Genomic DNA, 21200 nt, shown 5'->3' on the forward strand with positions numbered 1-21200 from the left:
AGCATCAGAAGCAGGCTGACCCCGGTCTGGGTGTGGCCTGGGGACACTAAAGAGGGTTTGCAGCCCAGGAGGGCTTGTCACAGCCTGCTCTTGGCCTGAGGGGGGCTGGGGTCACTGAAGTCAAGTCAGAGGGGCTCTTTGCTGGCAGCAACTGACTCCCCCACCGCCACCTGAGTGTCCCCTCTGCCACTCATGCTGCAGGCTGTGGCCAGTGTGCAGACAATGCTGTCCGCTGTCCTCTGACTGCAGGCCGACCTTGGGCTCAGAGCATGTGGGCCTGCCCTCTTTCTTTGTTCTCACCATCTGCATGTCCAGTGGTGCCCCCAACCCTTGCCCCTGCTGCGTGGCACAAAGAGGCACCCATGTGGCCTGAGCCTTGCTTCTCCCAGCCAGCCTAGAGCTGAGCAACATGTCCCTGGAGGGCAACGGTGGACACACACATGCATGCACTCACACTCACACATGTGTGCACACTCTACACGTATGTGCATGCCCCACATGCACCCACATACGCAGTTGTAAACAAAAGTTAGTTTTATTTGGCTTCCTTGGTTTTGGACACTGTGTATGAATTAGGGAGGGGGCTGGAGGCCAGAGAAGGGGTAGGTAGGAGCCCCAGAACCCCTTCCCCCAGAATGGCCAGTGCCAAAGCTCGGAGCATGACCTGGCAGAAGGTGAACCAACATCTTTGCGGGACTTCCATGATGTCCCAAGCTCCAGAGGGTGTGGTCTGTCCACCCCAGGGCCTCTGTCCAGCTGTCTAGGTGGGGAATGGAGAGCATGGGGCCCAGTAGGGGCCAGGCCCATCCAACCCCAGCTTCCCTTCTGTACAAGAATGACCTAGGATTGCTTCCAGCTGTGCACAAAACACGAAATGTGGTTGCGGTGGGGGTGTGGGGAGTGAGCCCCATTTGCTGCCTCAGGGAGTAGGGACCCAGCACAGTGCCCCCAGTTCCTCAAGCCAGGCACTCTACTCTGGGTGACCTCTGTGAGCTGCTACAGGGGAGCAGGGGAGGAGATCTATTGTCCTGACCCAGCGAAGCCAGCCGGAGAGCCCAGAGGGTCTCCGGGGAGAGGGCCGAGCACTGCCCCCACACCTGGTGCGCTAGGCCAGGCCCTGGGGGTGGGAGTTTCTATCCACATCTTCCACTTTCAGGGATCCGAGCTAGGGGCTCTTGGAGCTCCTACCCTGGACAGAGCCAGGACTCATGCAGGGAGGGGCCGGTGTCCAGCGGGCAATGCCTTCCCCGCCCCCCCTCCCCTCCTGAGAGTGTGGGCAGCTGAGGAGGAGGAAGGGGAGAGAGGGGGAGGAGGGGGAGGGGAGATGCGGAGACCGAGGAGGAGGAAGAAGAGAGCCCTGAGCGCCCAGCCCTGGGCCTTCCCCCACAGCCCCCCACCCCAGCCTCTGCCTGGAGGGAGGACAGGCCACGTCAGCGGCGGGGCCGTCAGATCCACACGGTGGTCTTGCCTTCCCTGCTGCTGGCACTGCCCTTCTCTGAGCCCGCCCTGGGCTTGGAGCCCGGCCTGGCCTGGCCCCCGCCTGGGCCCGTGCCCCCCGACGTGGCACTGCCTGAGCCGGAGGCGGGGGCGCCAGCCCGTGGGGGCCCCCGAGCAGCCGCAGGGAGGCCGGGGCAGGGCGGGCTGTCGCGGTCACCCATCGCGTGCCCCTCCCGCAGCGCCTGCAGCGCCAGGCTGGCCAGGTCCTGGTCATGCGAGCGCGCGCGCTCAGCTGCGCGCACCACCAGGCTGTAGTCTGGGGGGCAGGCGAGGCCGGCGGGTGAGGCGGGCAGCGTGCCGGGCGGCGCACGCGGCGCGGGGCCCGGGGTGCCAGCCGGCGGCCGGCGGCCGCGCACCGCGTCCTGCGCGCTGCCCAGGCCCAGGTGCGCCATCTCGCACAGGTTGAGCAGCAGGCAGAGGCAGCTGACCACGTACATGACCAGCAGGAAGATGGTCTTCTCCGTGGGCCGCGACACGAAGCAGTCGACCACGTGCGGGCAGGGCTGGCGACTGCACGCGAAGAAGGGCCGCACCTCGAAGCCGTACAGCAGGTACTGGCCCACCAGGAAGGCCACCTCGAAGGCAGCCCGCACCACCAGCTGGGCCACGTACACGCGCATCAGGCCCTCGCGCTGGATGCGCCGCCGCCCGTCGTGCTGCCCGGCTGGACCCGGGGCCCCCGCCGCCTTGCCGTCAGCGCCCGCGCCCTTGGCCATGCCCGCGTCCTCCGCCTGGGCCTCCTCGCCTAGGCCGTCGGCCACCCCCGCGTCCTCGTCCTCCTCGCCCAGGCCCAGCATGGGCTCCTCCTCGCCCAGGCCGGCGGTCTCGGGCCAGCCGGGGTGCGGCGGCGGGGGCAGCGGCAGAGGCGCGCGGGCTGGGCGGCGTCCATGGCCGGGGCGGCGGCGAGGCGCGCGGCGGCGCTCGTCCTCCGAGGCGCGCGCCAGGCGGTGCACGGCGTAGCCCAGGTACATGACGGACGGCGTGGAGATGACCACGATCTGGAAGACCCAGAAGCGCACGTGCGACAGGGGCGCGAAGGCGTCGTAGCACACGTTGTCGCAGCCCGGCTGCCGCGTGTTGCACGTGAATTTGGTCTGCTCGTCTGAGTAGATGGACTCCCCGCCCACGGCCGTGAGCACGATGCGGAAGACCACCAGCACGGTGAGCCACACCTTGCCCACGAACGTGGAGTGGTTGTGGATCTCCTCCAGCAGCCGCGTCAGGAAGCTCCAGCTCATGTTGGTCATAGGGGCGGGGGACGGGACCTGCGGGGGCCGGAGCGAGGGGAGTTCAACTCGGGGCAGGGCTGGGCGAGAACAGACTAGGAGGAGCGCCCCCCGGAGGGAGTCTCGGGGAGCAGGGCGGGGCGGCAGAGGGGGAGCCAGGGACCCTGCCTAGTAAGGTCTGGGGGGCTTACCACCTTCAGTGAAAGGGGCAGCACCCTCGGTCCTGACTCTGCCTTCTGGATGGATATGTGGAGAGGCAGCCCTGGCTCACCCCATGCCCCCTCCTCTGGTCCCCGCCGCCTGTGGCAGCGCCAGCCCCCCACACCCTCCCCACACCGGGGACAGCCCAGCCCCTAGCAAACTGCAGCCTTCCCCCAGATCCAGAGACCCCACCCCAGGCCCTGAGAGTGCATAGGGAGACCAAGGCCAGCCCCAGTCAGGTTCTGGGGGCTGTGGGGCCTCAGCTCAGACCCATGGCCCTCCCACCCCACTCAGGCAGAATTCAGGCCACTGAAGAGGGTCTCCTGGGGTCCTGTTTGCAGCATCCCACGGAGCCCTCCAGGCCCCCAGCCCCTGGAGCCCTTTTGATTCCAGTCTCCTCCAGCTGCACAATCCACCCCACATCCCTGTCCACACCCTCCACTGAGCCTTTGCTTCCTCCCTCTCCACAGAGGACCCCCAGACTCCTTCCGACACTCCTCAAGAGACCCTGCTGGCCTACAGGCCACCGGCCAGCCCTCTGGGCTGCTTCCCTGTCTTATCCAAACACCACCACCCTGTTCTCCGCAGAAATGTAGCAAGGACAGGCCCGCTGGGAAGCCAAGTGAGGCCAAGCATCTGTTCAGAATGGGGACTGGTCCAGCAAGGCACATCAGGGCATCCATGACACCTGGAGACCACCATGGGGCCACTCACCACATCCCAGATCAGTGCTGATCCCCCGGTAGTCCTGCGCCCAGGAGAGAATGGCACTAATATTCATCATCCTGAGCCTCCAGGAAGGGGAGAGGGGCTGCAGCCCCCCAAGGCCCACCCTCCCTCTGTCGTGACTAAGGCCAGTACCTGCTTTAGGATGGTTTGGGGATAGGAGACCCCTGAGTGCCTCCTGCTTCTGATCCCCTCCCTCCGGGCCCAGGAGGCAGCGTGGGCAGGTGTGGGATGGAGCAGCCGAGGCTTGGGGGGGGTGGCTCTGGGGAAGCTCGTCTTTATGCAGCTGGGGCCTCTCCCCTTGGGTGGGGGCAGGAAGAGGGGGTTGCTGGGGTTCCTGGGGAAGTGACCCTTCTTCCTCACATCTGTGTGCCTTGCCCCTCTCCGAGCCACACACACACAAGCCCTCCTCAAATGCACTCCCACCCATGCACTGAGACGCACATGTGCCTGCAGCTGCACACATGAACCCACAGACCCAGATGCACACTTGTGCATGCACACACTAATAATCAAATGCACAGATGTCCACACACCAAGACACACACACTCACATATGCACACATTTATAAACAAATGTGCTGGTGCACTCACACAGCATAACCACACTTGCACATGTGCAAACACTCAGACACATGTGCACACTTACGCACTAAAGCACACACCATCCCACCTACACAGACACACGTCCAGCCCTCCCTCTCAGGCTGGGACACACACCCCACCCGCACCCCGCGGGGCAGCCCCGAGTGGCAGAGGCCAAATGATGAGAGGTGTCAGGAGAGGGGGTAATCAGAGCTGGTTCTGCAGGACTTCAGTGGCAAGCGGGGTACAATCTGGGCAGCAGGAGTCGGAGGCAGCAAGGCTCCCCTCCTCCTTGTCCCAGTGCAGTGGGGGAGTCAGCGAGCTTGGGTGGAGGGCAAAGACTCAGAGATGGCACCACCCTCTGGCTCTTGAAGCGAGGGCCAAAGCCTAGTGCCACATGTATGTATGTGCAGGGTCTGTGTCACACACTTGGGGACACCAGGGTCATTCTGCGGTCAGGAGGCTGCACTGACCAGCTCTGGCCTCAGTCCCTGCTGGAACCTCCAAATCCAGCCCTCTGGCCCAAGATGCCTGCTGACATGGGCAGATGGCAAACTCTGGTCCTTACCCTACACGGCTCTCTGTCCTGCACCCCTGCACACCATCAGCAAACCCTGCATGCAACTCTGCCAGGCTCTGCCTTGCTCTCTGAGAGCCTAACCCACCAGTCACCCTAGGGGGCCTGTTGACCACGCCTCTGGAACTCCCTAAACTTTGCAATAACAGCCAAGCACACATGGCCGCGCGCCAGGTAACCTCCACCCCAGGCCAAGCCCACAGCTGCAGGGCCTCACCCCTGGCATACCTGCCCCTCACACACCCATGCACACTTGCACACGTCCACGCTCCACCACACCCCTACCCACGTCCTTGCTCCGCTCACACCTTGCACACACCCTACCCTGCACACACTTATGTGCCCGCACATGTCCACACCAGGACCATATCCTACCCTCCATGCCCTGACCCACCCTGCATACCCCTGGACACTACTCCATGCCCCCCCCAAGTTCACCCCCTCCACACCCTACCCCAAACATGGCCCCACATGCCAGGCCTGCCCAATACACGCCCCCACATGCATCTGTGCCCGCCCACACCCCATGCCCCGCCCCTCCTCCAATCTGCCTCCTAGGCTGGGACTGCAGTACAGTCCCCCATCAGCTTTATTTACCATTGTCTGGGGGTTCCTCACTACCTGGGGGCCATAGACCTGCCAGGGAGGGGAGGGGCTGGAATGTCAGGGGTTAGCACTGGAGAACTGGGGCTGAACAGGACACGGACAACTACCCAGGGAATGTCAGGGTCATGTGTGTGTACACAGGTTTGTGCACATGCGTATTTGGAAGGGTGGAAATGTGAGAACATCCATAGCCATGAGCACATGCACCGTGGTCAAGGCCCCTTCTGTAGCCAATGAGCACACACACTCTCAGTCAAGGCCCCTGAGCTTGTGGAGAAGCTGCTGGGGTCATGATGGGGCAGGAAATGTGTCAGAACACATGCTTGGGCTAGAGAGTGAGGAAGGATGTGCAAGCGCATGCGCACCCACCCACGAGCAGCAAGGCACCTAAGCACGCACGTGCACACTCATGCACACACACTCAGGGTGCCCACACATCCTTTCATCAACACGCGTGCCCACGCACTCTGCTCACGTGCCCACAACACATGCACCTGCACAGACAGGCATGTGCGCACACACACCCACATAGGCAGGAGTATGCAAACACACACACACACCTGCTCGCACGCGTGCACACAGTGAGGGACATGGCAGCACCTTGCAGAAGCTCCCCGTGTCTGAAGCCATGCCTGCTGGAGTTACAGCAGAGCAACGCAGTACTACAGACTGGGTTACAGGGTCCGACCCAAGTACGCACTGATAGGCAAGGTTACGTGAATAAAAGGGGAAGGAAAGGGGATCCGAAACAGTGTGCAGCCCCCTCCACGTAGCTCCCCCTCCCTCTGCTGACTCCCTCTGAGCTGCAGGCCCCAGGGAGGACCCTAACCCCCAGGAAGGCTGAGGGGCTCACTCAAGGCTGTCCAGTGCTGCCAGTAGGTGGCCAGTGGGGCTGGGCCTCTGGCAGGGGTGAGGTGGGGGCGGGTAGGGGTCCTGGTTTGCAGGAACCTTGGCTCCGTTCAGACAGCAGCTCACCCAGAGCTCGGTCAGAGCAAGTGTGGGTGGGATCATACTCAGTGATGGGCAAGGAGGGTCCCAGGCTGCAGGCCAGGATCTGGAAGGAGAAGCCAGGCCTTCAGGGGAGACTGCTGGACTGCCGGGAGGAGGGTGGTAGGCTCTAGCAGGCAGCAGGATGGCGGGCATCCATGAGCTCCCCTCACCCCTGGGTCTGAACAAAGGTCCTGGGAATGGACGGGTGTGCAGGGGGAAGGGCCAGGGCCTGCCCAGCCATTTCCTTCCCATTCCTGGCCCTGCTTCCTCCCAGGAACCGCTCCAGGGCAGGCTGAGCTTCCTCCCCAAGGAGGGGCTGCCAGGCAGGCCCCCCCCACAAACATACTCAGCTCACCTGATCTGCAAGGGATCCCCCCGTGGGATCCTGGGGGCACCAGAACCTAGAGTGCTGACAAGCACCCCAATGTCAGCTTGGCCCTGAATTTTGGCCGGGCCACAGGCCACCCCACAATCTCCCCTGCCCCCACCCTTCCACCCTGTGCAGCTGCTGGGCACACCAGTCAGTCTCGCACTGAGGGTGGACAATGGCTGTCCCTGGGTCCCCTAGCAGGGCCCCCTTCAGGCCCCCTCCTGTTCTGCACTCAACCTGCAGGGTGTGCCCCAGGGAGCTCCACCCTCACAGGGTGCTCAGCCGGCCAGCACCAGCACCGTCCATGTTCAGACCCTGACCTCGCAAGGATCTGCGCACTCGCCTACCTCACCCCCGCTTACACACAAGAGCGCCCCTCAGGCCCAGGGCGGGCTGGCAGAGGCAGAGGCGGGATGAACTGGGGAGGCTGGTGGGGCCAGCAAGCGCTCTCCGCAGTCCCTGCTTTCAATGAGGGTCCTCCTCCCACAGGGGGGCCGGGTCTGCAGAGGGACTCGTGGGGGTTTCCCAGAGCAGACACAGCAGGGAGGTCTGCGGGGAGCCCTGGGTGTGGGGGGAGGGCTGGAACCCGCGAGAGCACCCCATGGGGCTCCGTGGGGGCTCTGTGACGCTGCAGGCCAGCCCGGGTCTACCATTGCTGTGCAGGGGGCCTCTACCCCTTCCCAAACTGTTACCGCCCAGCCTGGCACCCTGCCCAGGACCACCCGCCCGCACCCCACTCCTGCTTGGGCTGCCCAGACAACTCACTCACAACATCTGTGGCACACGGGGGGAGGGCGCTCCTGGACAACAGGGCTCTGGTCTGCTCCCGGTGACCCCTGGGGCCCAGAGCTGAGGACCTGGGGTCTAGCAGGGCCCCGTGAGGGCTTATGGGAAGGAACCCCAGGCTGGGTCAGGAGTGGGGCGCTCAGCGGCAGGTGTACCTACCCCAGTGCGTCTGCCCATGTGTGCAGGGTAGGCCTCCCCAGCCTCCCACCAGGCCCGAACCGTCTGAGGCCAGCCTCTGGACACACCACAGCTGGTGGGCTGGCCACACCAGCATAGCCTGAGGAGCCCCAGCTGCTGGGGAAGGTCCCCGGTGCACTCCCTTCCTTTCCCTTCCCGCTCACCAGCTAGCCTGAGCAGCCCTGGGAGCCCCTACCTCCCCCACCATCCCGTTTGGTCCCAAGAACAGGAGAGCAGTCCTGCCCGCCTCTCTTGAGCCTGACACCCCGGGCCCATGGAGAAGGTGCATGTTGTTCATCCCCCTACGACTGCCCACACTTGGCCCCCTGGGCAGTGCCCTACCTTTTCCAGGCCAGGAAATGGGAGTCCCTGAGGTCTTCCACCTACCAGCTGGCTGGACAGAGATCCTCCCAGGATGAGTGCCTGGCCGAGTCCTGGGCCTGACCCAGGGCCACCTCTCACCACCAAGCACAATGTAGGGGGAGGGCCTTCAAGGGCTCCATTGTTCCCCCCAAGGCCTGGGGTCTGAATTCCCGATTGTCCCCAGGGCTGGACAGGGCCCAGAGAGGGCAGGGGCCTCCCCTGATTGTGCCCCTCCCTCTGCATATCACTCTGGCCCCACTTCACCTGCCTCCCTGCCAGACTCCCACCTGCCGTTCAATGTGCATCTGTGCTTGAGGGGGTCTGCCTGGGTCCCACCACAGCAGCATGGCCTGGGCATGGACCAGGCCAGCCCCTCTCCTACCCCCCAAGGCCGCCCTGGCTCCAGTGACCTCCCTGGAACACGGGGACCTCACACAAGGCAGAGCATGGCACCTGGCCCGCACCAAAGCCCAGTGGAGGGACCCCCACAGGAGGAGGACCCCCGGACCCCTGTCCCCACCCAGAGCCTCATGGCAGCTCCACGAGGCAGTGAGAGAGGCAGCTGCCATCTAGCGGGTCGGTCCATGCCTGCCAGGGCCCCAGTCCAGCTATGGGGATCCCCCCTGCCCAGCCAGCAGCCCCCGAGCTCCCTGACATGAAGATGGGGCAAAGGAAACCCCAGAGAAGTGGGCACAGGGAGTCTGGGGGTGCCCAGACCACAAGATGCCTGGTCGCCAGGACTGGGGGTCCACCGTGCAGGCGTGCCTGGTCCCTGGCCCCAAACCCTTGGCCACAGATGGGAAGTCATGGGCTCATAGACACTGTTACCCAGCAGTTCTTTATTAGGACACTGGCCCAGATCTGCGGCAGAAGGGCAAGGGGAGGCCAGGGTCCTCCAGCCTCGGCCAACTGGGTGGAAGCTGAGGGGAGTCCACAACGGGCGTCCTCTTCAGGAGCAGCTGGTCCTCTGAACGTTCTTCATTTCCTGCCATGGAGAGAGAAGGAGGGTCTCCCCCAGAGTCCAGGGTGGCGGGCCACGCGGCCTGACCCTGCCCACTGTCCCCCTGCAGAGCCCACCTCGGAGAGCGCCTCCTCCAAGGTCTGGTAGGCCGTGTCCAGGTTGTCGTTGATGATGACCAGGTCGAAGAGGCCCTGCTCCTTGCCTGGGGTGGGAGGACAGGGTCAGGGCAGGCCCTCGCGGTCCTCCACAGGGACCCTGCTGCGGGGTGACCCCTGTTGGCAGAGGAGATGGGGACACACCCCGTGGCCAGAGCCCACACTCACTGCTCTCCATGTCGACCCGAGCAGCAGCCAGACGCTTGGCCAAGCTCTCCTCTGTTTCCGTGTTGCGCTGCCGCAGCCGCTGCTCCTGAGACACGCGGGGGATGGGGGGAGGGGGTGGTCAGTGCCTCTGAGGTGGCAGGGCATCTCCTGCTCCACCCCCCAGGCCCCCCCAGGGCTTCAGCAAGGCCGCTCCACCCCTGCCCTCCCCAGCCTCGCCCCACCCCCACCAGGACGTCCAGTGAGGGCGGCTGCACGAAGATGTAGATGGGCCGTAGGTCCGTCTTCTTGATGTTACGCACGCCCTGCAGGTCCACGTCCAGCACACAGATACGGTTCATGGCCTGCACGGCCCGCACAGCTGCTTTGCTGGAGGACAGGGGGCAGGGACTGCTCAGTGGGGCTGCCTGGTCCCAGTAACCCCCCAAGGCCTCAAGCGGCCTCTACAGGACCATCACGGCCCATGCTCTGGGCTCCTGCCTTCTCCACAAGCCTGCACTGGGCGTGGGCATGGCCAGAAGTGAAGGCAGGAACCTCCCCACACCCCAGCGTCTCCTCTACCTTTCTGGAAGCATGTGTGCTGGGCTGAGGGTGGCTGTGGCTTGTGGTACGAGGGCCCTAGCTGTCACTGCCCAACAGCCCCAGTGACCCCCGCTCTGGGTCACAGCCCAGCTGTACCTAGGTCCTAGGATGGAACAAGATAGGTCTCGTGGGGTCTCTGCTTCGCCCTCATCAGAGGGCTCAGGGACAGGCTGCACACAGAGGCATGGCTGGGCCCGACTGCCCAGGACACTGCTCTGGGCCTGTCAGCCCAGTAGGAGCTGGCGAAGACTCCGGACTGGACAGGATTGGGCAGGGCAGGGAGGGGAGCAGAGAGGAGGGAAGAGCAGAGAAGAGGGGAAGGGAGGGGGGCAGATCAGAAGGGACGGGGAGGGGAGAGGAGAGCAGGAGAGGACAGTGGAGGGGAGGGGAGGAGAGGACAAGGCAGAAGAGAGGAGCAGAGAGCAGGGCCAGGATGCAGGGAGGAGAGGGGAGTAGAGCAGAAGGGAGCAGAGGGCAGAAGAGGGGAGGGAAGTACAGCCAAGGAGAAGAGTGGATGGAAGGATGGAAGAGGGAAGAGAATAGAGCAGGGCAGTGGAAAAGAGGGGAGGGGAGGGCAGAGCACTCCAACGCCAGCCACTGGCTGGTCGGAAGGCAGGCCACAGTATGGCCTATGCACCTTGGAGACCAGGATTCCTGCCATGCACCTGTCTGAGGGGCCTTTGGTTTCCCTGGTGGCCAGCCAGGTGGACACAGCGGTGCTAAGGCAGCCTGGAGAGCCCCAACTGCTGCCCCGTCTCAGACCCTGGCATGGTGGGCACCTTACTCCAATGGGCCCGGAGAACCCACCCAGGATCCCCTGCATAGGTCAAGCCACAGGGAGAGCCCCCGGGAAGGAGGGGAGGCCCCCAGAGTGGCCCACCTAGTCCCATACAGGTTCCCCGAGAACTCGGCGTGCTCAATGAAGTCGCCCGCGGCGATGTCCCGCTGCATCACTTCTCTGGTCACGAAGTAGTAATCTGCAAGGAGGGCCAGCTGAGCCTTGACCTCTGCAAAGCCCCAGGGTGCTCGGGGACCAAGTGAGACCAGAGCCGGCTTCCCTGCAGACCTTTGTGCTCTGCCGAGCAGGGAACACAGGCACCATCCCTGCCATGGTGAGCCGGAAACCACGGGCTTTCCGGGGAGAGGCTCCAGGGGGCCTGGAGATGGCCAGCCTCAGGGGCAGGGTGGGGGTGGGATGGGGAACGGATGTTTCTAGTCCTGTGGAGACTACAGGAGATGCCTGTGGCACAACTGACGTCAAGGTCGACTACACATGGGGGCACAGAGAGCAGCACACCTCTCAGCATGAACCACCTCGTGGCAACCTCAGCCTGGCCCCACCGAGCCAGCCTACTGGAGGCCCCTGAACGTGCCCACCCTGCAGACAGGGACGCCAAGGGCCCAGCTCACCTTTGCCATTCTCTTCTCCAGGCCGCGGGTCCCGCGTGGTATCTAGAACACAAGCCCTGATCACTCTGGGACACCCGGAGCCCCCACAGCCTACCCACAGCCTCCCACAGGGCCTGGCTCAGCCCACGTGTCGGGGGAGCTGTCAGTCAGGGTCAATAGTGTGAGGACTGTCCCCTGTGTGTGTATGTCAGGGGCTGTCAGTCAGGGTCAGTGGTGTGGGGACCGTCCCCGTGTGTGTGTGTGGTGTGCGCGCGCGTGAACAAGTATCAAGGTCAGCACTGTGGGGACTGTACTGTGTGTATCTGTGGGGGGGCTGCCGGTCAGGGTCACCGGTGTGGGGACCATCCTCCGCGTGTGTGTGTTGGGGGTGGTGCCAGTCAGGGTCAGTGTGGGGACCATCCACTGTGTGAGTGCGGGGGCTGCCGGTCAGGGTCAGCGGTGTGGGGACCATTCCCTCGTGTGTGTGTGTATGTGTGGGTCCTCCAGGATGAGTTAGCATGTAGGACGTCCCCCTCCCTGTGTGTGGGTGCATGTGGCCCCCCAGGGTGGATCAGCAAGTAGGGCACCCTCTACCCGTGTGTGTATGTGTGTGTGTGTGTGTGTGTATGTACCCCCTGGGGCGGGTCAGCGTGTAGGGCACCCCCTTCCCATGTGGATGTGCGTGTGGACCCCCTGGGGTGGGTCTGCAGGGCTGACATCCCCCTCAGCCTCCCTGCCCCATGCCAGAGCCTCACGGGACACGCTGAACCCGAAGACACTGCCATGCTCCTGCAGGAGTCTCTTGAGCAGGGTGCTCTTCCCGGCCCCTGAGGGTCCACTCAGCACGACAGGCCGTGGTCCTGACATCCCTGTGGAGAGGGAGACAGACATCAGTGCGGCCTGAGGAACACCTCCACCTGCGTGGGGCATAGTGGATGAGGACAGAGCTTCCCCCAGGAACAGCTAGCTGTTACACACGACGGCACCAATGTGTGGTTCCTGGTGGTCCACTGCTGGACCTCAGCTCCTGGCCCTACGCACAATACAGGCTCCGTCCAAGTCAGAAGAGCCCAAGGCCTGTTCTCACAATGACCGTCGGGTCATAAGGGCAGACCCCACAGGACCCCAGTGTCCTCAACCCTCTGGTCTGTGGGCTCTGGGAAGCCCCTAGGAGCAGTGGGGTCTGCAGACCAGGAGGATAGCCTGCAGTACATGGCTGGGACACTGGCCCCCAGAAGCAGCAGGGTCCACAGATGACCCAGCCCCCAGCTCCACATCCCTGACCAGGAGAACAGCCTGTAGTGCAGGGCTGGGACACTGGCCCCCAGGAGCAGCAGGGTCCACAGAGAATCCAGCCCCCAGCTCCGCATCCCCGACTAGGAGGACAGCCTGCAGCACAGGGCTCAGGCACTGGCCCCAGGAGCAGCGGGGTCTGCAGAGGACCCAGCCCCCAGCTCCGCATCCACCCACCACCCCCAGCACACCCCACTGGACCCACCTCCGACCCACTTCCCGTTGGGATGCGGCCTCTGAGCTGCTGGGCAGCTCTGAAGAGCTGGGAAGGGGTGGTAATCCCAGGCGGGCAGGCTCCCGCCCTCTGAGCGCTAAATCCCTCCCTAGGCGGCCAGCCCCTCCACCCAAGACAAAGCAAAGGCTGCTACCGGCCCTGTGCCCACCAGGCCCCGTGGTGAGCCACGTGTGGAGGGGCAGGGAGCCACAGGGTGGGGGTGTGCTGTGGGGCCTTGGACCCACTCCATCTGGCTGGGCCCTGCGGGGTTCTGCCTGGAGGAGCCCGCACCCGCCCTGGGGCTGCCCTGTGTCCCCGGCCTGGGCCGCTTGCTCTCCTAATCCTCGATGTAGGCCAACACAGTAATCTGGCTCAAGCTTGGCTATTCTGCACAGGCCCTGGAAGGACAGGAAGCAGGAGGCCTCCCCTGCTGAGGACACGCGACAGGAGCTGGTCACCACACACAGAGAGTCACCTCCACTGGCCCCTCTGCCCGGTGTCCAGCTCAAGGACGGCCCTGCTGGACTCCCAGCTCCACATGGCATCCTGGCTTTCACACCCACAGCCCTAGACCCTGGCTGGGCACAGGGTCCTGATCATTCTGGGACACCCAAGATCACCCTGGGTCTGTCTGGCTTCGTAGGTGCTGGGACAGGGATGGGGAGAATGGAGCAGGGGTGGAAGGAAGGGTGCAGGATGGTGGAAAGAAGGGGCTGAAGCCTGTTCACCATGCACCTGGCCCCCGGCAGGCGAAGTTCTGACCCCACATGTCTCCCCGGGACCTGCAGGGTGTTGATGCCGTGGGATCTGGGGTTCCTCGGAGCAACGGTCCCGGAGAGGACCAGAAGGCCTGTCTAGCTGTTGTTCACAGCACCAACTCCAAATCCAGCAGATAGGGCAGGAACCTCGGGACCTGGCCTGGAGCGCCTACCTCCAGGCACAGAGGAACTCAAGGGATTCCCCATCCAGGACCATGTGAAGAGGCACCTCTGGCCAAGGATGTCCCCACAGGCCCCCCCATTTGCCCTGGAGCCCTGCAGCTCCCCACTATAAAGTCCCATGCCTACGGGCAGGGCCATATCTCCATCAGCTCCAATGTGTGCAGATGACACATCCACCAGCAAAGACATGTCTCCCATGTGTCTTTGGGACACGGCTGCAAGGCGCACACATTAAGTCCCAGCGCCTGCCACCCACGGGGCAGGTCCCACAGGTCCGACCCGCAACCTTCCGTCCATCCTGTTCTGGGAGTCCCAGGCCTGTCACCCACCAGGGCACTGCTGTGAGCAGCGGTGCTCATTCAGGGTCCACCGAGAGTTAGCTCACTCTCCGCCTGGCTCTGAGCCAACACCTCCCCCTGCCCGCCTTCTCCCACAGGCTGTGCTCCCAGCCCCACTGGCCTTCAAGCCCAGGCTCCAGACCTGCCCAGCGCTGGGCGTCTCTCCGCCCTCCCTCAAGGTCTACCACACTGATAACAGCTGGTAAGAACATCCCCCTCGCACTGACATCTTGCAGGGGTGGGGTTTGGCTATCTTGGGCCCCACAAGGGCACAGAGTCCTTCCTCGCCCGAGCACCAACTCAACTGGACACAAGATCACACAGACCACACCAGGAACCCTGGTCTTGTGTCCAGTGGCCACGGTGGCACAGTCCCACCCAAACCCACTTCCAACAGGAGCACACCCAGAAAGGGCATGCGCCCTCTCCTAAAACGTGACACCCAGCTGGGACCCGGGCCAAAGAGGCTGGTGGTGTCTGGCCCCCAGAGGGGCCGGGTTGTGGAGGGGGACAGGTCCTGGCTACTCGAGCTTCTGGAAGCCTGGCTGGAAGTGGATCACAACAGTGCAGTAGCATCTTCTTACTTCCTCTCCCGGGGTGGGGGGAGGGGAGGCATCCTTCCTGGAAAGGAAGCCGGGGCCTCTGAAACTGTGAACGACTCCAGCAGGGGTGTGCAGGCCAGGGCATCAAAAGCGTGGAGCAGGAAGAAGCCCAGGCCCTCTGAGGGGGCCAGTCTGGCTCACACAGGGGAAACTGAGGCCAGCACCGGCAGGGCCAGGGAGGGACCTGGAGCCAGAGTCTAGAGGCTTGCAGCACCTCACCCTCATGACTGCACCCTTCCTCTTGGACACGGAGGTCAACCCCTTCCACCCCCAATCACACCACAATGCCACTGGCTTCACGATCCTCTTCAAGCCATCTGCACGCTCCTCCTGGCTACACCCGATGCAGGGCAAAAACCAGAAATGGTTTACACTCCGAGACCAAAGAAGCAGAGTCTGGCTGTGGTCGGAAAGAAACCAACGGCGTCCATTCACCCTCGGAACCTCTAGAAGCCAGTGTCCAGGAACTGCCAATGCCCCTCATTCCAGCCAAAAAGGGGGAGCTTGGTCCCCAGGCTCTCCCAGGATGGAAATGTAAGTGCAAGGCACCTGTGCCAGACCCGGCCACGACCTGGATTGTGAGAGGGCCTGTCTGGCCGTGGGGGGCGGGCAGAGGAAACCACAGGCGTCCCAGAGCCCTGTGGGGTCCAAAAGGTCTGTGTGTGACAGAAGTCTCCAGGAAGTCTATGCTGGGGAGGCGTGCTGCCCAGAAGCCTTCACAGGGCACCTGCAGGACAGCCACAGAAGCCCATCACAGCCTCTCTCCTGCACCCATGGGCCCCACGCTGGCCAGGAACACCTCAGCTTCCACCCTCCCCTTCGTCCCCAACGAGAAGGACCAATGACAGCCAGCGAGGGGGCCCCAGCACCTGGATGAATGAAGGGCGCTCCCTCTCACTGTAAACAGCTCCAGTTACATCAGATGGCCAGTGTCCAGCAGCCCAGACTGACGTCTCTGGTCCTCAGAGAAGATGTCTACCTAGAACACCCAGGAGTCAGAAACAAAGGCCGCCAACACTCTACTGCTGGGCGAGATTTTGCGTCTGCACCGCCTGGCATTGCCAGACAGCTGGGTGGGCCAGGACCTCACAGCAATCGCTGGGACAGGAGGGAGCCCCTTAGGGTGGGGACAGCTCAGATGTCCAGCTTGGCCTGGGCAGGACCCCACGGCCATCCAAGGGACAGGAGGGGCACCTGAGGGCAGGGACAGCTCGGAGGACCAGCTCGGCCTGGGCAGGACCCCGCGGCCATGCCGGCGACCAGAGGGGGCCCCTCGGTGCGGGGACAGCTCCGAGGACCTCGGGGGCCTGCCCTCCCGGTGCGGACGGAAGTCCACCCGAGAGCTGCAGCAGCAGGACGGCTTCCCTACGTGAGCTCCGGGAGGTCAGCGCGTGTCCAGGGCCGTCCGCACCCGCCTGTCCCGGGGCTCCGGCGGGCGTGCGACCCACCTCGGGAGCGCTGCCCGGCTGCGGCCCGCGTCTGCCCCCCGCGCCCCGCAGACGCCGCCCCGGCTTCCAGCGCGGACCCTCTGGCCGCGTCCCCAACACCCCGAGGACAGGCACAGCGGGGCGGCTCGTAACCTGCCCCGCGAGAGGCACGAGCTCCACCGCACACCCGTAGCAGGGCCCCGAGCCTGCCCCGGAAGGCCCCGCCACTCACCATCCGTGGGGACCCGGCCTAAGGCGGCCGCCGCCAGCCCGGCCAGCGGGCGTCGCAGCATGAGCTCCACCGCCGCCGCCGCCGCCCGCGGGGCGACGTCACAGCGCCGCGACCGGCCTCCGCGGAGGGGTACGTCATGGAGCCGCGCCGGCCGCCTGCGTCCCAGGGCTGCGCGTAGTCGCGCGGCGCCGACCTTGCACCGCCCTCAGGGTTGTCCGCAACTCCGCGCTACGCAGCGCTAGCGGATGACGTTGAGGCGGGGCCGTGGGCGGGCTGGGCGCCGGGTCGGCCGGGACGCTGGGGTTTGGCGTTGCTGCGGAGCTCAGGCAAGGGGGCAGGTGGGTGCGATACGGGCTTTTCCCGACGGGTGGACCGGGCCCCGCCGCCGGCGTCTCGTCTCCCAGCCTCTCCTTTCCCTCCGGGTCGCTTCCGGAGGCGGAGGGAGGCTCGCGGACCGGGAGGCCTGTCTTCGTGGGCGGTCGGACGCCGGGGGTCGCGGGCCGTCGGCGTCCCGGCTCCCCCGCCATCCGGATCTCGGCGCTCCGAGTCTCCCCCGCCGTCCGGCCCCCGGTAGCCCGAGTCTCCCGCCGTGTCGACCTGGAGCTCGGCCACGGTGCCCGAGTCCGTCCCGCTGTCCCGACCCCGCTGTATGCTGGGGAAGTAAGTAGTCTTGAGAAGCCCCCACAGTGTATGTTCCACTCTGTCCTTGAGCGGCCTCCCCCACTCCGTGACCCGCTGGAAAGGATCTGTACCGGGCCATGGGGTTCCTGACGCAGAGGTTTGGGTGTCCGGCACCTCTAGACTGCAGGTGCGAGTGGGACTGGCAGAGACCCGACGACGAGGGAGACGCACTTAGGTCTATGGCTCCTAACGGGCTGGGGTTTCCTGGAGTTCAGTTTGGTGGGAATCCTTGTCTTTTAAAAAGATGTCTTCTTTCCTTGCCCAGCAGGTTGCCCACCAGACCAGTGGCTGAACCTGAGCCTCCACGTGCCACAAGGGCCCTGAGGAGGAATGGCCGCCGTGGGCAGGCTGCTTGGGTAAGCAGGGGTTTCTGGGCCCCTGGGGACTGCCGTCATGGGGCCATCTCAGGGGAGCCCTCCCAGCCAGTGTGTTAATGTGGAGCAGATGGAAGCCACAGCAGGCTTGGAGGGTGGAATGAAGCGGTCTGTGAGTCCTTGGCACCAGACACATGGTGCTGGTGATGTTCCCGTGGGATCCTGCAGCCCAGCCTGGCTCTGGGTCCTCGCAGAGGACCATGCCTTCCAGCTCTTCCCCCCAGAAATGCCCCCGTCCTGCCCTTCCCCTCACCCCTGGCCTCCCCAAGATGAGAAGTATGGTGTGGCCACAGCGTTGTGGAGGAGCCAAGGGGGGGGGATTTCTAGTGGGTCCTGTGGAATCTGGGAGATATGAAGAAAGGGGTGGGGCACATGAAGCTGTGGGTCCACGTGGAGCTAGGCAAGGGACTCTGGCTGCAGCGCTCTCGTCCCAAGACAGATCATGCCCAGATCAAGCCAGCTGGGCTTCTCAGGGGTGGCCGTGTCTCGAGCTCCTGGGCACCGCCCCCCACCCAGCCTGCCTGCTGCAGACTTCCTTGGTGCTGGAGATTACCACCAGTCTCCTGTCTGCATCTCCATGACTCTGTCTGGGGTCTTTTGTCAGAATTGACTCAGGCACCAGTGACAGCTCCGGGACTTCCAGCAAACAGGGTGTGTTCTTCCTGGTAGGACAGCAGAGTCTGGTATCCCACACACACCCTCACTCAGCCATAGGGGTTGCTGGGAAGTGCAGGGTGTGGAGGGAACGCTCCCAAGGTACGTGCTGCTGGGCTGGAGCTCCACGGCCGCAGGGCACTCAGCCAGGCTTTCCTGTGAGCAGAGAGGCCCCAGAGCATGCGGATGCAAGTAGAGCCAGTGGGAATGGTTTGGGTGGGACATCTTGGCTCTTGCTATGCCTTAGCAAAGGCATGTGGTGGGTATCTGCCCCTGGAGTAGCCCACCGCCCCGGGGAGCTCTGGAATTGTGCCTTGTGACAGCCTGGGGTCTGAATCCATTTGTGGGAAAGCCAGGCTGGAAGGGACGGGATTGCTGTGGGGTCGCTCTGCAAGGCAGATGGCACATACAGGGCTTCCTCCCCTCCTGTCACCTCCTGGCAGGCCCCCTCCCCACAGGGCACCTGCTGTGTGCAGGAAGGGCAGGTGTCTGCCATGCTGGGGGGTGGTTGGTGGGGGGGACTGCAGGTGTCTTGGTCTGCTCAGGCTGCCCTCACAGAATGCCTAGAAGTCTTGAGTGCAGGATGCCAGCAGGCTGGGTTCTGCCTTCCAGGCTCAGAGTCCTCCCCGGGGAGCTCTGCTCTCTGGCTCTGGTAAGGATCCCCGTCCCAGCATGGGGGCCTTCAGGACCTCACATAATCCTGATGTCATCCCGTGGAGGTTAGGGCCTCGATGTGCAAGGCTGGGGGAATGCAGAAGTCCAAGCCACAGGACAGGAAGTCGTCTCCTGCCTGATGCTTGGCACCCTAAGCCCACTGGGGTCCCAGCTGCTGACTTCTGACCTCACTCGTCTGAAAGTCTCCTGCACTTGCCCCAGCGGTCTCTTCCATGGGGCAGAAGCTGTTCTGACCAGGCCCCACCGCAGTATGTGTCACTGTGTGTCCCCATGAGGGCTGGGTGGCGTGGGCGCTTTGGTCCCAGCGGCAGCCCCTGACCAGTGTGTGTGTGTGTGTGTGTGTGTGTGTGTGTGTGTTTGCAGCCTGCTGCGGCAGCCCATGTTGACAGGGTATGCTCTGGTGCATGCCCGCCTACATACATCCTCCTGGCAGGCCGACAGCAACAGGGCCTCGCTCACACGTGTGCACCGACAAGCCTATGCACGCCTCTACCCCGTGCTCCTGGTCAAGCAGGACGGCTCCACCATCCACATCCGCTACCGGGAGCCACGACGAATGCTTGAGGTGTGCCCGTCGCCCTGCCCACACTCCCCTGGGGCGCAGTCCTGGCAAGCTGGCCTGTAGCAGCCTCCCCTCCCAGGGCTTGTGGGCTCAGGAGCCATGGCAGCCATGAACTGGAACTGCTGAATGAGGAGAGGGACAAGGAAGAGTGGAGATCCCTGCACGGGTCAGGGCCAGACAGCAGCTGTGTGTCTGCTGGGTAGCAGTGTTGGGGAAGCAAACAGAAGTGTTTGCTTAAAGATTGAGAGCCTTGAGGGGAGACAGAACCCAGCAGAAGATAGAAACTCTCACCCACACCATGGAGAATGAGGTGCAGGAGACATGGGCAGGGCACCAAGCCCTCTGAGTGAGCCGTATACATGTCCCTCCCCAGATGCCCGTGGACCTGGACACCCTGTCCCCAGAGGAGAGGAGGGCACGGTTCCGGAAACGCGAGGCCCAGCTCCGAAAGAAAGAGAAGGAGGAGCCAGAGCTCAGTGATGACTTTGACATGGAGCAGTACAAGCGGTTTTGGACAAAAAAGTGATGGGCCTGGAAGCTGCCTGTGTGGGGGATGCGATTTCGGGGATGGTGTGTCTTTACATGGTGTGTTCGCAAAGCTGTCTCCACGTTGCCTTTCCTTCTGGGCCAACCAAGCCAACCAGGTTGGCTAGAATTGGGTCGGGCTGTGGTGTTTGCACGAGGCCTGAGGGGTATGCGGGCCACCAGTGTAGGAGGAAGGGGAACCAGAGCCAGTCCCCACAGGCCCTGGAGCCCCCTCAGGGGGCTATCCCCCTTCAGCCTCAGGACACGAGGGGCTCTCCTGGCGGAGCACAGCAGCTACAGGGACGGGGTGGAGGAGCGGGGTATCTGGGAAGACAGCACGGGTGGACCCTGCCCCTCACTGGGGCTCCCAGCTGCTCCCGGCCCATAGGAGTAGGGGTGTTCACTGGCAGCAATGACAAACTAGGCTTTCTGTGGGCACTTGCCATTTATCTGCTCTGGGGTGGGTTTCCCCTAGCCAGGCTTCTGTGTGACCAAAGGAGCAAGTTCTAACCTTTGCAAGTGTAGCCAGCATGGCCCAGGCCCAGGGCTGACCTGTGTCCTGTTTCAGGCTGTGGATCCAGGCTGCATCTCTGAGACCTGGGTCCTGTATTGCAGCTGGGAAGGACGTGTGGGCCTGACAGAAGAGGAAGGAAGGGAGGGAGGTGGCTGTGTCCCTGACTCCCAGGGACAGATGTTGAGCTGGTTCACCCAGCACGCTGCCACCGCCGGTTCTGGGAAATGCCCCTCGACCTGGTGATTGCTTGATGCGCAGAACAAATTACACACCACACTTGTGGGGAACTGGCACAATCTAGATAGATTGGGCACAGAACGGGCACGTGGACACTGGCAGTCACAGGCAGGGTGTTGGGGATAGGCATTTGCTAAGATGGCTCACACAGAGGGATTCTGGCAGAAGCCACGCCACGGGGCTGTGGCCCAAGCAGGCCTGACAGCGCCCACAATGCCCAGTTCTGTGTAGGAACCTGTAGCCCTCCTGAGGGTTGGGGGTATGAGCACGGGTTCTCGCCATACCGGGTGAAGTGGACGGGGATCAGAGGGCCTGTCTGCAGAGCTCTGGGAGTCCTTCCAAGTCTCCCGAAACTTCCTGTCCACGGACCCCAATCCCTGGCCTCCACCCATAGCGGGGACGATGGCAGGAGGGGCAGCAGGTTCCGAGCTGACCCAGCTTTGCCCAGCACAGCCGCTCCCCGTGGAGGGGCGCACCTGGGGCTCCACCTGCCCTCCTATGCTGGCGCCCCCGCGGGACAGCCCAGACACGGGGGCGAGTCGAGGCTCCGAGGCGACTTGGTGCACGACGAGGGC

General features: G+C 63.9%; 3 protein-coding genes across 12 annotated transcripts; 1 reads left to right on the forward strand and 2 right to left on the reverse strand.

Annotated features, from left to right (window-relative positions):
* Positions 1-1325: 1325 nt before the first annotated feature.
* GJC2 (gap junction protein gamma 2) lies at positions 1326-8161 on the reverse strand. The gene is made up of 2 exons (XM_044239402.1): positions 8084-8161; positions 1326-2762 (listed from the first exon to the last, which is right to left on the reverse strand). Exon 2 carries the CDS (start codon positions 2742-2744, stop codon positions 1446-1448), a length of 1299 nt encoding a protein of 432 aa, XP_044095337.1. The 5' UTR covers positions 2745-2762; positions 8084-8161; the 3' UTR covers positions 1326-1445.
* Positions 8162-8921: 760 nt separating this feature from the next.
* GUK1 (guanylate kinase 1) lies at positions 8922-16495 on the reverse strand. Of its 4 annotated transcripts, none has more exons than XM_044261691.1 (9): positions 16404-16477; positions 15614-15719; positions 12112-12225; positions 11378-11419; positions 10848-10944; positions 9610-9754; positions 9389-9473; positions 9182-9267; positions 8922-9089 (listed from the first exon to the last, which is right to left on the reverse strand). In XM_044261691.1, exons 3-9 carry the CDS (start codon positions 12221-12223, stop codon positions 9054-9056), a joined length of 603 nt encoding a protein of 200 aa, XP_044117626.1. In that variant the 5' UTR covers positions 12224-12225; positions 15614-15719; positions 16404-16477; the 3' UTR covers positions 8922-9053. The 4 variants fall into 4 exon arrangements, with proteins under 4 accessions (XP_044117626.1, XP_044117618.1, XP_044117608.1 ...); XM_044261683.1 differs by having other exon boundaries at positions 15614-15723; positions 16404-16475; XM_044261673.1 differs by lacking the exon at positions 15614-15719 and having other exon boundaries at positions 9616-9754; positions 16404-16495.
* Positions 16496-16603: 108 nt separating this feature from the next.
* MRPL55 (mitochondrial ribosomal protein L55) lies at positions 16604-19947 on the forward strand. 7 transcript variants are annotated; one of them, XM_044261728.1, is made up of 4 exons: positions 16604-16741; positions 17350-17440; positions 19151-19352; positions 19723-19947. In XM_044261728.1, exons 2-4 carry the CDS (start codon positions 17415-17417, stop codon positions 19873-19875), a joined length of 381 nt encoding a protein of 126 aa, XP_044117663.1. In that variant the 5' UTR covers positions 16604-16741; positions 17350-17414; the 3' UTR covers positions 19876-19947. The 7 variants fall into 7 exon arrangements, with proteins under 7 accessions (XP_044117663.1, XP_044117679.1, XP_044117654.1 ...); XM_044261744.1 differs by having other exon boundaries at positions 16604-16729; positions 17353-17440; XM_044261719.1 differs by having other exon boundaries at positions 16605-16741; positions 17353-17440.
* Positions 19948-21200: the final 1253 nt, after the last annotated feature.

The sequence above is a fragment of the Neovison vison genome, chromosome 1 (assembly GCF_020171115.1).
Source record: "Neovison vison isolate M4711 chromosome 1, ASM_NN_V1, whole genome shotgun sequence".
NCBI classification, from domain to species: Eukaryota; Metazoa; Chordata; class Mammalia; order Carnivora; family Mustelidae; genus Neogale; species Neogale vison.

Coding starts and splice junctions, on each gene's coding strand:
- GJC2 (XM_044239402.1), bottom strand. CDS start 2,744: ATGACCAACATGAGCTGGAGCTTCCTGACGCGGCTGCTGGAGGAGATC.
- GUK1 (XM_044261665.1), bottom strand. CDS start 16,464: ATGCTGCGACGCCCGCTGGCCGGGCTGGCGGCGGCCGCCTTAGGCCGG. Junction 11,420..12,111: donor CTTCGGGTTCAGCGTGTCCC/GTGAGGCTCTGG, acceptor CTTGTGTTCTAG/ATACCACGCGGGACCCGCGG. Junction 9,090..9,181: donor TGGAGGAGGCGCTCTCCGAG/GTGGGCTCTGCA, acceptor TCTCCATGGCAG/GAAATGAAGAACGTTCAGAG.
- MRPL55 (XM_044261703.1), top strand. Junction 17,441..19,220: donor GCCGTGGGCAGGCTGCTTGG/GTAAGCAGGGGT, acceptor TCCTCCTGGCAG/GCCGACAGCAACAGGGCCTC. Junction 19,353..19,722: donor AGCCACGACGAATGCTTGAG/GTGTGCCCGTCG, acceptor GTCCCTCCCCAG/ATGCCCGTGGACCTGGACAC.